The sequence below is a fragment of the Podarcis bocagei genome, assembly GCF_964188305.1.
Source record: "Podarcis bocagei genome assembly, chromosome: 5".
NCBI classification, from domain to species: domain Eukaryota; kingdom Metazoa; phylum Chordata; class Lepidosauria; order Squamata; family Lacertidae; genus Podarcis; species Podarcis bocagei.
In genome coordinates this window covers 14387929-14404499 of record NC_138129.1, presented here as the reverse complement: position 1 = coordinate 14404499, position 16571 = coordinate 14387929, and the positions used below count along the sequence as shown (strand labels likewise).

The 16571-nt window shown below is 46.4% G+C and overlaps 1 protein-coding gene and 1 long non-coding RNA gene across 3 annotated transcripts in view; both read right to left on the bottom strand.

Moving 5' to 3' along the window:
* The window catches only part of LOC308588413, a 105320-nt gene that overhangs the window by 63404 nt on the left and 25345 nt on the right, over positions 1-16571 (bottom strand). The window lies entirely within an intron of this gene.
* On the bottom strand, positions 283-7676 carry LOC308588314 (large ribosomal subunit protein uL15-like). Of its 2 annotated transcripts, none has more exons than XM_081196790.1 (5): positions 7537-7676; positions 5037-5100; positions 3364-3439; positions 1524-1698; positions 283-456 (listed from the first exon to the last, which is right to left on the bottom strand). In XM_081196790.1, the coding sequence occupies exons 1-5, from the start codon at positions 7537-7539 to the stop codon at positions 328-330; spliced, it is 447 nt and encodes a 148-aa protein (XP_081052916.1). In that variant the 5' UTR covers positions 7540-7676; the 3' UTR covers positions 283-327. The 2 variants fall into 2 exon arrangements, with proteins under 2 accessions (XP_081052916.1, XP_081052915.1); XM_081196789.1 differs by lacking the exon at positions 7537-7676 and adding an exon at positions 6373-6411.

The following is a 16571-nucleotide window of genomic DNA, read 5'->3' as shown; positions in this document are numbered from 1 at the left end:
GTCCTTTTCTTGCTGAAAGAAAAGAATGCCAGGAGATGCTGCATTTATGCAAATCTAATGCACACCTCAATTTTCAAAACCTTGAAACCCAAAAAGTATTTGCTGGCACCATCAAATCTAATGCACACCCTAATTTTTGTGATGTAATTTGGCCAAAAAAAAGTGTGCAATACATTCAAGTAAATATGGTACATTAGAAAAGGTTTTGTCTCCTGCAAACAAGCCAGCAGGCACTAGAATTAGCAGTCTTTCTCAACAGCTTATTAAAATGAGAATACAAGGTAGCAGAAATGATGTTTATTTTAATCTGAGCACATAGAGAAGTCCTTATGCTACTAGCACACAAGCTCCACCAACTGCTTTTATTTTTTCTTCTGCTTTTCTGCTGAAGAACTTTGCTTTCACAATTACAGGCTGTTTGGGCAGTTTTCCCTTGCCCAGGACTTTATAATAACCCTAAAAACATAAACAGATAGGAGAATCGTCAGCAAGCTCAGAAGGTACAAAGTTTTTTTCCCAACCGTCACTGATCAGTTCCAATAAAACTAAAAAATTATGTACACTTTGTGAAATATTGCAAGTAAACAAACTGTGCCTAGCAGGGAAGCGGTAGAACTAGAGACTACAAGGGAGGAAACAGAAAATAGCAACTTGACAGTATAAAGGAACGTGCAATTTAAAGTGTGCTTGCTACTTCATGATATTCACTATGCCCATCACCATGACTCTCAGCATAATTTAGCTGTGCATTCCAGCCAACAGAATATTTGGGTAATATGGGGCAATTAAAGTAAAAAAAAAAGTTGTTTGAAAGTGTGTAGTTAATGTAAAGAGACAGAGAGATGTTCCATCTTTTTACCACCACCCCCTTTGGATATACAATATAGTGTCTATAGACAAGTCTCACCATATTTTCAGTATATGAGTAATAGAAAGAGCCAAGTCTATTGAATGGGCACTGCCTTTGTTTTGTTAATTGGAAAATTAGCTGTTCAAACTCCAGGGTTATAGGGTTACCAGTATCCTACAACTGCATTTTTACAATACGCAACATATGTCTATTTCACTCATAATGCTGGCACAAGCCATGGCTTATTGCAAACAAGCAGGCTCCCAAAGTGGAGACTTGTTCCTTGGTCATTTTGCCCCTACACTACATAACACCATGGCTTATCATCCAAACACAGCCTCATGGTTTAGCTCCTTCTGACAAACCAACAAACTGTAAAACCCACAATAAATTTAAGTAATGCAATCACTTTTGAAATGAAATATAAAAATGCCCACTCTACAGACCGTACAAGCCTGGCCTATAGCTTGGTCTCCACAATCTATGCCCCATCAAGCCAGATGCAGCCAACAGGTAGCAAAACCAAGAGGCTGGCAAACTCTGGGCAGACCTACTGTAGTCAAATTATGCAGACCTTCCTTGGTTTTTACACGATAGGAAGCAAATATAAAAGCAATATTTGGGAAGCTCTGCATCATTATAAAAAGTTCATCCAAAAGTTTTTGACACTTACTGAGCGCACAACATCAATTACAGGTGATAATCCGGCCGGATTTTTGGCATACTTGAGCCTTGTCTGCTCACTAACAAGTGTCCACAGTTTATCCAGGTTGACTGTGGGACAGAAGTGCTGGTTTTTCTTCAAGTGGTAATGTCTCATACCAACCTTTCCAAAATAACCAGGATGGCTAGAAAGAAAAATCACAAGCTGAAAAATCACTGCGTGATGCATTTTTAAATGCATGAGCAACAATACTTGGGTTTATTGGATGACCATGTCTAGGTTTACTGACAAAAATATCTGGCACAGGTTAAGAGCAGAAGGTGTGAAGCAAACATTCTTAGTTCAAATCTGAGGGCAGCCATGAGCACACAGTGCTTTTAAGTAAGCTGCTTTCTTAATACAGGGTACAAAGATGAGGCAAATATTGAGAAAGGAGAAAGCTCTACATGAGACATTGTTGTCTGCACCCTCGTGCTGACCCACATCTCTTACTCTGAGGTAACCTTACTCTGTTACTAACCTGGTGGCTGACTGTACTATGCGGAGCACAGTCAGTGAATAAAAGTCAGTTGTTACTCTCTGAGCACTATAGCACACCATGATAACTGACAATATCTAGATGTGACTCTAGTCTCAGTTATTTGTAAATATGCAACTTCATTGTCTTGCCAAATTCTCAGGGGAACAGATAAAAGCATGAAAAAGATTGTGCATGACAGTATATCATGGACTGGAACAGATAGATTATTGCTCTTCTACATGTCTGTGTACATTTGAAATAAGCCAGAATCTAGAGGCTAAAAAAGAAATTTGTGTTGAGCCAGTTTGTTTTATGATACTAAGTGCACCTGAAGTCCAAATACAGCGGTACCTTGGTTCCTGAACAGCTTAGTTGTCAAACAAATCGGCTCCTGAATGCTGCAAACCCAGAAACGTTCTGGTTTGCAAATGTTTTTCGGAAGCCGAACATCCGACGCGGCTTCCACTTAAGTGCAGGAAGCTCCTGCAGCCAATCAGAAGCTGCACCTTGGTTTTCGAACCGTTTCAGGAGTCAAACGGATTAAGTTCAACAACCAAGGTACCACTGTAATAAAAAGTGGGCTAGCACTTCCATTTTCTGGAAGGGCCATAGGTAGCTCAGTGGTAGACCATCTGATTTGCACACAGAAGGTCCTAAATTCAATCCCTGACATCTCCAGGTAACACTAGAGGAGACTCCTGCCTGCAACCTTGGAGAGTCACTGCCAGTCAGTCAACAGTACTCATCTAGATAGACCAATGGTCTGATTCTGTATAGGGTAGCTTTCTACATTTGAAAACTATCATTGTAACTTCTTTGGAAATTTTTCTAATGCCCCGTATTGACCTGAGGTCCTATTTAGCATATTTTGCTAATATTTACTAAACAAAACAAGGGGGACCATCCAATCGTATTGGCCTCCTGCAGCACACTTCTGATTGTGCAAATTGGGGGGATTCTTCTCCCCTTGCAGCCTACTCCACCAAAAGAATTTGCTCTGAAAGGCTGGGGGGGATCCCACTGTATTCCCCAAAACTATTTGAAATAAAATTCATTAGGAAAGCAGATACTAAATATACTTTACATAGACTTGTACTTACTGGCTTCCATAGAGCTCTGAGAAGCCACAAGTGATGAAAGTTCAAGCTTTCCACAGCTGTTGCAATAAAATGCATGTATACTTTCCTTAAATACAGTTCAGTATTTGAAAATGGTATTTCTTAACTGCTGAATCTACATAGGTAGTTATTTTTTGGTGCCAGTTTTTTTTTGGGGGGGTGTTGATGAGGGAAGAAATGAAGGGAAGTAAAGAAAAAAGGGCTAGCTTACTATTTATCAAAGTTTATTCTGTGGTGGTGCAGGCCTCCAGCATTACCACGTCCTCCAGGATGCTTTCTATGCTTACCTAAAGAGAAACATCAAACAGAAATATTTTTTAAAAACTTCAAAGCAGAGAAACACAGAAACACGCACACACACTGCCAGCTTAAATGTTTATCATCACCAGTACTTAAAGACCACAATCCAACACAAGATTTAGGCAAGCTTAAGCCTGCAGACACACCCATACTATCATAGAGGAGTTAACTGTCCAAGAATTTAGAGCACAACTTTACACATGTTTACTCAGAAGTTCCATCATGTTTTCCCTCTAGTAAACATTTAGTTCAGCCTTTGTATGAATCAATGAACCTGCAAAGGATCAGGCTACAGGTCTGCTGTGTGATTAGCTGCACCCCTACTGGCCTTAACAGTCAAGGTCGACTTCCAGTTTATGGCTTTAAAAAGCTCAATTTTTTTTTATCAGGCTAGCAAAGCACTGAGATCTACTTTCTTCAGACCACATTTCTAGGAACTTGGAATTTCCACTTTCTAAAGTTATGTCATCATTCATGCTATACTAGCTCTAAGCAAACTGGAAGTATAATTACTTACACAAAGCAGGACTTAGGACGGTAGTTCTTTTACCTGTTCATTGTCCCCAATGCCTGCCTAAAAATATATGGTTAGGCTACAACTGCTCCAGAAGCCATGTAGTGGATGCCATTTTGGGTTCTTAGAACAAGGCCTGAAGGGATGTGGGAAACCTATGCAAGTTTAGGCACCAGGTATGGTAAACCCATTTGAGTCAAGGAGTGAAGCAGAACTTGTTAATAAGCAATCCTATATTTACTATTGATGCTATTTATCTCTGCTTCTTCTATACAATAACCATATTGCATTTCATAACAGTTCTGACTCAAGAGCTACGCTAAATACACTTATTAAAACTTCTCTGTTACTTTTTTTCCTGCAAAGAGCTTCAACCTCAGATTAGCAAGGGGAAACCTTGGCTGAGATAAAGTAGGTACTAAGGAACTTCTTCCCCATTGCTTGTATTCATTCTGGAATGTGCAAGCTGGACCCCAAAGGCATGGTGGTTGTAGCTATGGAAAGATAGTCTTTGCTAGCAGCTAACACCTCAAGGACAATCTATCCCCATATGAACTGACCCAGTTCATCGTTTGAGGTCCTTCTTTGTGTGCATCCTCTGCCAGAGTTCCAGAGGGGAGCAACAAAAGAATAGGCCTTTTCTGCTTGCCTGACACCTTTGTTACCTGTCTTTAGGAGCCGGGCAAAAACATTTCTCCCAGGCTTTTGGCTAATTAAACCATCTATGGCCTTTTAAACTGTGTGTGTGAAGGGGAGTGTTATTGTTTTAGTTTGTAATTATGCTATATATTTTTGTGTTTTTATATTGTAAACTGCCCTGTGATCTTTGGGTGAAAGGCGATATAAAAATAAATCAATCATATGCTTTACTTCAATGCAACTAGACTCAGGAGTTTTATTAAAAAGGGGGCGAACAAGCAGAAAACTACAAGTGTCAGACACCAAAAAGCCTTTTTCCACTTTAGGTTTAAGTCACCTGATAACCAGGGGAGAAGATTCCAAAACCCTGTGAAGCAACAATAGATTCAAGTAGCAAAACAGTTCTACATGGAAGCTGCTTCTACACGTACCAATACGACCATGGCCGTGGCTGACGTGACCTCGCAGTTTCCTGGTCTTCCTCAGTCTTGAAGGCTTGAGAAAAAGACAATACGACAGCATGTTATATCAGTGCCCAATGAAAGAAGAACAAATGTAGCATGATGTTTCAAAAAGCAACAAATGATTGGAATACACCTGTGGAGGATCTCCCCCTGGAACAGTTGCTTATGAACCTTAATCAGATTTACAGCCCTGTTTAATGTGTGCCTCCCATTTACCTTTTCTGAAGACACTGGAATTTCAATGTTTGCTGTGTTATGACTGTTTAATGCACTTCAAGTGGTTAAACCTCTTTTTTTTTCTCACCTCAGGATGGCATATACACCATTATCCTCATTTTATCCTCACAAATTCCTGTGTCTACGTTAGGCTGTAATCAGCCCAAGATCACCCAGTGAGCCACAGGGCTGCATGGAGATTTGAACCTTGGTCTCTGCAGCCTGAAACTTTAACCACCATACTAGTACTGTGGTGCCTCGCAAGACGAAAAGAATCCGTTCTGTGATTCTCTTCGTCTAGCGTTTTTTTGTCTTGCGAAGCAAGCCCATTGACGGATTAGTGGATTAGCACTATTAGCGGCTTATCTGCTGATCGGATCAGCTGATAAGTGGCTTAGCGGCTTAGAAAAAGGGGGGGGAGGAAAAAAAAAACCAGCAGGAACTCGCAAGACATTGTCGTCTTGCGAAGCAAGCCCATAGGAAATTTGTTTTGCGAAGCACCTCCAAAACTGAAAACCCTTTCGTCTAGCGAGTTTTCCGTCTTGCGAGGCAAGGTAAGCCACACTAAAACCTATGTAAAATAAAATAAATACACCTATAAATAAAGTAAATCCCTTGGGGTCAGCGGTCTTTTCAGGCTATTAAGATTGGATTCAATAACAATATATAGGCATGTTCAGACATTCACCAGAATATGGGAGTAGAACCCTCTGCAACCCCTAATATCCTCACGTGCACTAGCCCTGCCTGTTAATTTCCTGACCTATCCATGTTGAGCTGAGGTCTGAAGCAGCCTTTCACTTGAACATGCAGCTTGGTTTCCTGATTAAAGTAGGGTTCCCAATCATGCAAACACGACAAAGCCGCCTTCAGACCTTCCTCACTCAACGTAGGAAGGGCCACAGCTCCATGGTAGAGCACACAGAAATGGCTCTTAGTTCAGTCCCTGGCATCTCCACCTCCAAGTAGGGCTGGGAATGATTTCTCCCAGTCCTGGAGAGCCACTGCCTGCCAAAAACCCCAATTGAACTAGATGAACCAACCATCTGAGTTTCCTATCTGGCATGTGGTATATTTCCCAGTATACCTGAAGAAGCGTCTCCACCCCCATTGTTCAGCCCAGACAATGAGGTCCAGTTCCGAGGGCCTTCTGGCCGTTTCCTCACTGCGAGAAATGAGATTACAAGGAACCAGGTAGAGGGCCTTCTGGTAGCGGCGCCCACCCTGTGGAACGCCCTCCTATCAGATGTCAAGGAAATAAACAACTAACTTTTAGAAGACATCTGAAGGCAGCCCTGTTCAGGGAAGTTTTTAATATTTGATGTTTTATCCCATTTTTAATATTCTGTTGGGAGCCGCCCAGAGTGGATGGGGAAACCCAGCCAGATGGGAGGGATATAAATAATAAATTATTATTATTAAAAGCAGGCAAAGCAAAAATTACAGTGCAGCTCTCCCCAGAGGTCAACTAAGCAAGCCTGTTCACCGACACATAGTGGGACACCCATGTATGACACACTGCAAAGAGCAGAAACACAAGGCATTGGAGCAGCCTTCAGAAAGAAAACACTTTTAGACCTGTGCGCAAATATTTTTATGCCATGAAACACTCGAAAATTGCTGAGGGATCTTGTCAGACCACTTGATGATGGTCTTTTTCCTCATTGGAGCAATGGTGAAGTGCTGCCGTAGATGCTGTACGATTTAAAAGTTTTATTTTTACAGACGTGCTGCATACAGCAGGCCACCTGAGTGAACATCACGAACCACTTTCTAGTCCGGAGTTTAGGAGCCCCTGATCTAAAGGGCACCCCCCCCCAGCTATCCCTTCGACTGAGAAAGGAGCAGATCAGTAACAGATATTTTTTTTGGGGGGCGGCGCTGCTCCATACAACACCCAACCCAACCCCACCATGGGCCGGGGGGCTTAAAAAGAAAGTCGCGAGAAGAAGCGCCTGTCCCGATGAGCTGGAGGAGGCAGGGAAGCGCGTCGTGGATGTTGTCTTTCCAACAACAACCCTGCGAGGTAGGACAGTCCGAGAGCGAAAGGGGCTCCGAGTGCAGAGCCCGGCCATGACTTCACTGTTATTAAAAGTCCCCCAGAAACCTCCCCCCCCCCCGCGAGAGGCACCCGCCATTCCCTCGCGGCCAAGTCCCCGCGCGGCCACCCTCCGTCGCCAGAAACGGCGTCTGAGGCGGCGGAACACCAGGCCCTGCTCCTCAGGCGGCGCCCCCCTCACTCGCCACCTACCATCTTGGCGGCTCCAAGAAGGTAAAAGGGAAAGAGCGCTCCTCTCGCGAGATTTCACGAAAAGGAAAGCCCTTCTATCGCGAGGTCTCAAGCCCCCCTCAGGGATGGGCCTTGTAAACGACGCGCGCACGCGGAGAATGAGAGACAGGGCGGAGTCTCGCGATACTCTGGGTGCCGGCTTCTTTCGCGCGGCGGCGTTCCGTTGATCACGTGGCCCCAGAAAAAAAAAGAAAAAAGAACGCTTCACGGTCGTCAATAGCAGCTGAGAAGAGTCAGAAGTGTTTGTTGCATAGATCGAGGTTTTAGTAGAGGTGGGGGGGGGAGTTTAGAGCGGCACATGGGGAGGTCTTTCGGTTCTCTATGGGCTACATGGTCTCAGATGCTGAGAACTCTCTCCCCCCCATAGCGCAGCCCCGTGCACGTCTGCATACGAGTGCAACCTGTTGTGTTCAGTGGGTTCTTACTCCCAGGTATGTCCCCACCCGGGTAGGAATCATCTATCGAGCAGATGGAAAGCTCTTTAATCTGAGCAGGCTGAAAGCCAAGAGTAAGGTAACTTCTGTCAAAGAGCTTCAGTATGCAGATGACAACTTAGAGTGTTCCCACACAGAGGATGACCTCCAAATCATCCTAAATGCCTTTGCAGAAGCTTACAAAAAGCTTGGCCTATCGCCCAACATCCAAAAAACCCAAAGTGCTGCGCCAACAAACACAAAACAACCCCACTGCAGTGCCACAAATCCAACTCCATGGTGTACTGTTGGAAAGTGCCAATTACTCTGCCTACCTTGGCAGTTATCTTTCCACAGTGCTGAAATCCAGAATCACCTGAGCTCTGCAGGCACAGCTTTCTCCTGATTGAAGTGCAGAGTGTTTGAGGACTGGGATATTCACAGGCAAACCAAAATGCTTGTTTACAAAGCTATTGTATTGCAGTGGTACCTTTGGGTACAAACTTAATTCGTTCTGGAGGTCTGTTCTTAAGCTATAACCATTCTTATCCTGAGGCGTGCTTTTGCTAGTGGGGTCTCCCACTGCAGAGGTGTGCGATTCCCATTCGCATCCTGGGGCAAAGTTTGCAACCAGGAGCAGCTACTTCCGGGTTAGCGGAGTTCGTAACCCAAAGCGTTCATAACCAGAAACGTTCATAATCAGAGGTACAACTGTACAGTGGTGCCCCGCAAGACGAATGCCTCGCAAGACGGAAAACCCGCAAGACGAAAGGGTTTTCTGTTTTGGAGGCGCTTCGCAAGACGAATTTCCCTATGGGCTTGCATCGCAAGACGAAAGCCCATAGGGAAATGCTGGCGGTCGGGAGCAAAGACTTTCGCCCACAGCCGGCCTTCAGAAGAGGACCTCTTCTGAAGGCCGGCGGGGGGCAAAAGTCTTTGCTCCCCCCCCCCGCCTACCTTCCCCCCTGCCTGCCCCGGGCGATCTTAAAATGCTGGCGGGCGGGAGCGAAGCATTCGCTGCCGACCCCCAGCATTTTAAAATCTCCAAGGGACAGCAGAGAAGTCTCTGTCCCGGGGAGATTTTAAAATGCTGGGGGTCGGGAGCGAAGCGTTTGCTGCCGACCCCCAGCATTTTAAAATCTCCCCGTGTCCCGGGGAGGTTTTAAAATGCTGGGGTTCGGCAGCGCTTCGCTCCCGACCCCCAGCATTTTAAAACGCTGTTCCGAAGGGGGGGCGGGGACACCTGCCCCAGCCGCCCCACTTTAGAAAGCTGTTACGAAGTGGGGAGGGGGGGCGGGGACACCTGCCCCAGCCGCCCCACTTCGGAAAGCTGTTCCGAAGTGGGGAGGGGGGGCGGGGACACCTGCCCCAGCCGCCCCACTTCAGAACGTTGTTCCGAAGTGGGGAGGGGGGGCGGGGACACCTGCCCCAGCCGCCCCACTTCGGAAAGCTGTTCCGAAGTGTGGAGGGGGGGCGGGGACACCTGCCCCAGCCGCCCCACTTCGGAAAGCTGTTCCGAAGCGGGGAGGGGGGGCGGGGACACCTGCCCCAGCCGCCCCACTTCGGAAAGCTGTTCCGAAGTGGGGCAGGGGGGCGGGGACACCTGCCCCAGCCGCCCCACTTCGGAAAGCTGTTCCGAAGTGTGGAGGGGGGGCGGGGACACCTGCCCCAGCCGCCCCACTTCGGAAAGCTGTTCCGAAGTGGGGCGGGGGGGGGCGGGGACACCTGCCCCAGCCGCCCCACTTCGGAAAGCTGTTCCGAAGTGGGGAGGGGGGGCGGGGACACCTGCCCCAGCCGCCCCACTTCAGAACGTTGTTCCGAAGTGGGGAGGGGGGGCGGGGACACCTGCCCCAGCCGCCCCACTTCAGAACGTTGTTCCGAAGTGGGGAGGGGGGGCGGGGACACCTGCCCCAGCCGTCCCACTTCGGAAAGCTGTTCCGAAGTGGGGCGGGGGGGGCGGGGACATCTGCCCCAGCCGCCCCACTTCAGAAAGCTGTTCCGAAGTGGGGCGGGGGGCGGGGACACCTGCCCCAGCCGCCCCACTTCGGAAAGCTGTTCCGAAGTGGGGAGGGGGGCGGGGACACCTGCCCCAGCCGCCCCACTTCGGAATGTTGTTCCGAAGCGGGGAGGGGGGGCGGGGACACCTGCCCCAGCCGCCCCACTTCGGAAAGCTGTTCCGAAGTGGGGCGGGGGGGTGGGGACACCTGCCCCAGCCGAACCACTTCGGAAAGCTGTTCCGAAGCGGGGAGGGGGGCGGGGACACCTGCCCCAGCCGTCCCACTTCGGAAAGCTGTTCCGAAGCGGGGCGGGGGGCGGGAACACCTTCTGAAGGTGGGCAGGGGGCGAAAGTCTTTGTCCCCCCTGCCTGCCTTCCCAGGGGCTTTTAAATCGCCCCGGACAGCGGAGAAGTCCTCCGCTGTCCGGGGCGATTTTAAAATGCCGCCCGCCAGCATTTTAAGATCGCCCCGGACCCTTTCGTCTTGCGGGAGAAGTCCTCCGCTGTCCCAGGGTTTTTTAAAATGCTGGGGGTGGGAAGAAAAGCCCTTGTGTCCCCCCCCCAGCCTTCAGAAGAGGTCGGGGGACAGACTGTCCCCGGACCTGGTCTGAAGTCTGAAGTCGGTTTCCCTAGGAACGCATTAATTGATTTTCAATGCATTCCTATGGGAAACCGTGCATCGCAAGACGAAAAAACCGCAAGACGAAGAGACTTGCGGAACGAATTAATTTCGTCTTGCGAGGCACCACTGTACCAACTTTACTGCATGCTTGTGAAGCACGGACCACTTATAAATGCCACCTCCAATTCCTTGAAAGATTCCATCAGCGGTTTCTCTGAAAATTTTTACACATCACTTGGGAAGACAGGCGAACTAATGCCAGTGTACTGGAAGAAGCAGAGATTGCCAGTGTTGAAGCAATGATTCTTCAACATCGTTGAACTGGTCATGTTCGGTTTCCTGATTATCGTCTTCCAAAGCACCTACTCTATTCTGAACTTAAAAATGGAAAGTGTAATGCTGGTGGTCAACAAAAGAGGTTTAAAGACTCTCTCAAGGCAAATCTAAAAAAAGGTAGGATAAAAACCAAGAATTAGAAAACATTGGCCTGCATGTGCTCCAGCTGGGGAACAGCCATTACCAAAGGCAGGGGTAGTAAACCTTTTTATACCTACCACCCACTAATGCATCTTTCTTGATGGTAAAATTTCCTTACCGCCCACCAGTGGTCGATGGATGGAGGGTTCCACTTGTGCCGTAGAACCCCCTTCCGGCTGCCTAGAATCCTAGTGGGCGGTAGGGACCAGGTTGATAACCCCTGACCAAAGATGTCATGGGCTTTGAAGACCCTCAAACTCAGGAGGAAAGGGAGAAAAGTGCTAAGAGGAAGGCACTTTTGACAAACCCTCATCATGATCAACTCCCACCCGGAAACCTATGTCCCCACTGTGGGAGGACAAGTGGATCCAGAATTGGCCTCCACAGTCATCTACGGACACACCGTTAAGACCATGTTCATGGAAGACAATCTTACTCAGCTATGAGTGATCACCAAAGAAGAGAAGAAGACTCCCAGGTAAGTGTGTGTAGGGTTGCGATAGGTAACCGATGCTGTGATAGACAAGAAGCACTCGCAAAGACTGCAGTGGTGTGGCAGGTTCTGCTCTCTGTATCTTCCTCTTTTAGGTGGTTGGAAAAAGCTGCTTTTAAATTTTATATACACACACGAATATTGCCATTATATTGTTTTAATGTGTGCAACTTTCTTCCTTTAAAAAACAAACAAAAACCTTTGGTAGTCCACTTTAATTATTATAACAACAAAAGGCAGGCTACAGATAATAAACTGAACTGTTTAAATTGCAAGTGTTGCTTCTTTATCCGTTGATGTTTCTTTCCCCTTCCATTTTATTTATCTGGGCATACATTAGTCTCAATATTTTTTCCAACGCGTTGTAAGAGCTCAACCCTAAAGCATTTAAGATCAGTCAATTTACGCACCTAGAGGTACAGTGGTGCCTCGCAAGACGAAAAGAATCCGTTCTGTGATTCTCTTCGTCTAGCGGTTTTTTCGTCTTGCGAAGCAAGCCCATTGACGGATTAGCGGATTAGCGCTATTAGCGGCTTTTAGTGGCTTTTAGTGGCTTATCTGCTGATCGGATCAGCTGATAAGTGGCTTAGCGGCTTAGAAAAAGGGGGGGAGGGGGAAAAAACCCAGCAGGAACTCGCAAGACATTGTCGTCTTGCGAAGCAAGCCCATAGGAAATTCGTTTTGCGAAGCACCTCCAAAAAGGAAACTCTTTCGTCTAGCGAGTTTTCCGTCTTGCGATGCATTCGTCTTGCAGGGCACCACTGTATCAGAGTGAATCAGTGTCAGACGGCAGTAGAACCTTTTGTGAATTTTCCCAGCATTCTGCCTCTCTGAGTAGAAGAATGACATGATTATTAACCTTCCTCATTCAGAATACAAATTCAGCATGAATGTGTGCTTCATTTTCATTAAACAAGTTTATATTCTGCATTTCAAGGAGATAAAAAAATATATACAGGGTTCTTCCCTTCACTCCATTTTATCCTCAGAACCGTGTAAGTTTGAATGATAGTGACTTCCCTAATATGAGTTTCATGGCTGAGTGGGGATTTGAACCTGGGTCTTGGTTCCCTACTTTAACCACTACACCTCCTCTCATTTATTTACTCTCTATTTCACCTGGGACAAGCTATCATTTTTAAACTGATTTGATTGATTATATTTCTATGCCACTTTTCATTCACATACATCAAAAAGCAGCTTACAAACAAAAAAACTACATAACAGGACATCACAAATGCAACATAAGTCATATAAATAATTGATAAATCATAAGTGAAACAATTACAAATCATCAGTAAAACAATTACAATCTATAAAACACTATTTACAAAACAACTAAATAAATAAGCTAAACATCACAATTATAACAAAAGTCATAGGATTCACAATTAGCTACAGGGGAGCCTTGAGACTTATCTAAATCCCAGACAGAAAAACTGATTTAATACTTCTTAGGAAGAGTCCCAGCGGAGCAAGCCAATATACGGTCTGGTTTAGTGTCCTGCTTTCAACAGTTGCCAAGCAGTTGCTTTTGGAAAGCCTTTCCCCAACTCAATGCCATCCAGATGTTTTGAACTACAACTTCCAGAAGCTACAGGCACTGTAGCTGATGCTTAGGAGCGATGTAGAGAGCATCAGGTTTCCTCAGAAGCAGGGTGGGAAGGCAGTAACCATAGCTGTTAACCTTCTCTTTTTTGGCGGGAAATACCCTTATTCCAGCGCCGTTTCCCGCTGCTTCCCGCTGCTATCCCGGATTGTTAGATATCCCGTAGACTGTCCCCGGGACAGGTGAGGCTGCTGATCCCTTATTTTCAAGGCTGCTGATTATAGCTGTCAACTGTCCCTTATTTGGTGGGAAAGTCCCTTATCCCAGCGCTGTGCCCCGCTGCTGTCCCTTATTGATGATGTCCCTTAAATTTCCCGGGTTTCAAAGCCAACCAGGGAGGAGGGAGGCTCCAACTGTGTTGCTTGGCTGCGTTGCTCACCCAATAAGGAGTCTAAGAACGACTGGGGAGTGGAGTTTGCATGCCTTGTGCCAATCAAATCGGCCGCGTTGCCTGGGGACTCGCCTTTGCTCAGCGCTTCCCAGTGGAGAGGTGACGGTGGTTTCCCTTGCTGCATCCCCTTTGCCGGGTTGCTGCGCTGTGGGAACCACCGCTTGAGCCTTCGTTTGGCTGCTGGCTGGGTTTTCTGCCTTTGGCTGGGAGGGGCTCAGAAGTTGAACATACCTGTGGTCGGAAAATCCCTTATTTTGGCTGCTGGTCCCTTATTTTCAAATCTGTAAGTTGACAGCTATGGCAGTAACATGTCCCGCCCTACAGCAGCCTAATGTTCAGTGCCTCTGGCCATGGGTATTGCAGCTGGGGGCCACAGCAAATTGATTTGTCTGATCTACATATAAAGCCATATTTGCATCTTGTGGCCATGGACTTGATCAATCAATTCCCAAATAGTGCAAGGATTGAAAAAGGAGAATATCCAAATAAAGCTTGTCATGTGTGTCAGAATTCCATAAAATTTCAAAGAAGGAGCAAAGTTCATTCTCTTGCAGCAAAAAAGAAAAATGAAACCGCTGGCATCTTAAAGACTACAGTAGGTAAAGGCAAACTTAAAGGAGCCCTGGATGGTTAAGTTTAGTCAAATGTGACTATGGGGTTGCGGCGCTCATCTCGCTTTCAGGCTGAGGGAGCCGGTGTTTGTCCACAGGCAGCTTTCCAAGTCATGTGGCCAGCATGACTAAACTGCTTCTGGTGCAACAGAACATGTTGACAGAAGCCAGAGCACATGGAAACGCTGTTTACCTTCCTGCCACAGCAGTACCTGTTTATCTACTTGCACGGGCGTGCTTTTGAACTGCTAGGTTAGCAGGAGCTGGGACAGAGCAACGGGAGCTCACCCAGTCATGTGGATTCGAACCGCCAACCTTCTGATCAGCAAGCCCAAGAGGCTCAGTGGTTAGACCACAGCGCCACCCGCGTCTTAAAGACTACTGTGGCAGAAATCTACTTCATCTCTGTTTGAAACTGTTGAATAGTGGAAAAGATGGACGAAGGACACAGCTCTGTTGGATTCACAGCTCTTTATTGCAGCAGTTAGAACTGCTCCTGGAATCAGACTGACTGCAACCTAGCTGGCTGCTTTATATAATACTAAGTAACTTGAAACAGTCCCTGCATGGACCACTGCCTTGCCGTGGCGAAGGGGCTTGAATAACTCAGAGAAGCTATGAACTATGCCATGCAGGACACCCATGATGGACAGGTCTTGCGCTCCATGATCACTGCAGATGGTGACAGCAGCCACGAAATTAAAAGACGCCTGCTTCCTGGGAGAAAAGCATTGACAAACCTAGACAGCATCTTAAAAACAACAAAGGTCCGTATAGTTCAGGGGTCTGCAACCCGCGGCTCCGGAGCCGCATGTGGCTCTTTTACACCTTTGCTGCGGCTCCGGGAATGATACTAGCAAGGGGAGAAGGCGCATTGTGCGCCCCAACACTCCCCACTGTGGCGGGCGCTGTACTGGCTGTGACGTCGCATGGGGCGGTGCGTGCGTTAGTCACGCACCGTCCCGACATCACCTTCCCGCCCGCCCGCTACATTGTAAGGGGCATGTACGCTGGTCACTGCATTGAAAGGGGGCATGTACGCTGGTCACTGTTTTGAAGGGGAGTGAAGAACACACACACCAAAAAAATGTAACTTGTTAATTTAATGTTTATTTCTATGAGAAGGAGTAATTCTGAGGGGTCAAACAAAGAAAAAATAAAAAAGTGACAAAAAAGTTATTTTTATAATGACGAGTTTTGCGGCTCCCAGGTTTTTTTTTCTTCGGAAACGGGTCCAAGTGGCTCTTTTTGTCTTAAAGGTTGCAGACCCCTGGTATAGTTAAAGCTATGGTTTTCCCAGTAGCGATGTATGAAAGTAAGATCTGGACCATAAAGAAGGCTGATCGCCGAAGAATTGATGCTTTTGAATTATGGTGCTGGAGGAGACTCCCATGGACTTGAGAGTCCCATGGACTGCAAGAAGATCAAACCTATCCATTCTTAGGGAAATCAGCCCTGAGTGCTCACTGGAAGGACAGATCGTGAAGCTGAGGTTCCAGTACTTTGGCCAGCTCATGAGAAGAGAAGACTCCCTGGAAAAGACCCTGATGTTGGGAAAGATGGAGGGCACAAGGAGAAGGGGACAACAGAGGATGAGATGATTGGACAGTGTTCTCGAAGCTACTAGCATGAGTTTGACCAAACTGTGGGAGCCAGTGGAAGACAGGAGTGCCTGGCGTGCTCTGGTCCATGGGGTCACGAAGAGTCGGACACGACTAAACGACTAAACAACAACAACAAACTTGAAACAGTAACAACTCACAACTAGCTAACCAATCAGGAGCGACAGTTTTCTTTTCCTTTTTTAAATAATTTTTATTCATTTTCCAAACAAATTTTATACAGTCAACAAATTATTTTGCACTCATTCTTCAATTTTTGACTTCCTTCAGTTTCTCTGTCAATCTTTCGTAAAATTTCTATTTATTGACGCATTTCTAAACATGATATTGCCTTTCCCAACTCCTTTTCCTCTTACTCTCTTTTTTGCAGTATTTCTTACTATTTCACAGAGTCTCTTTGAAACCAGCAAGTGTTGTCTGTACATCACATATATTTTTCAGATATTCTGTAAATTTTCCCCAGTCCTCAATAAACTTTTGGTCTTTCTGATATCGAATCTTCCCGGTCAATTTGTCCAATTCTGCATATTCAGTCAATTTCCTTCTCCATTCTTCCACTGTTGGAATTTCTTCCTGTTTCCATCTTTGGGCCAGAAGTATCCTTGCGGAAGTCACTGCATATTGAAACAGTTTACAGTCTCTCTTATTAATTTCGTTTCCTACCATTCCTAATAGAAAGGCCTCTGGTTTTTTAACGAACGTATATTTAAACATCTTTTTCAATTCATTGTATATCATTTCCCAGAAGTCTTTCACCCTTTT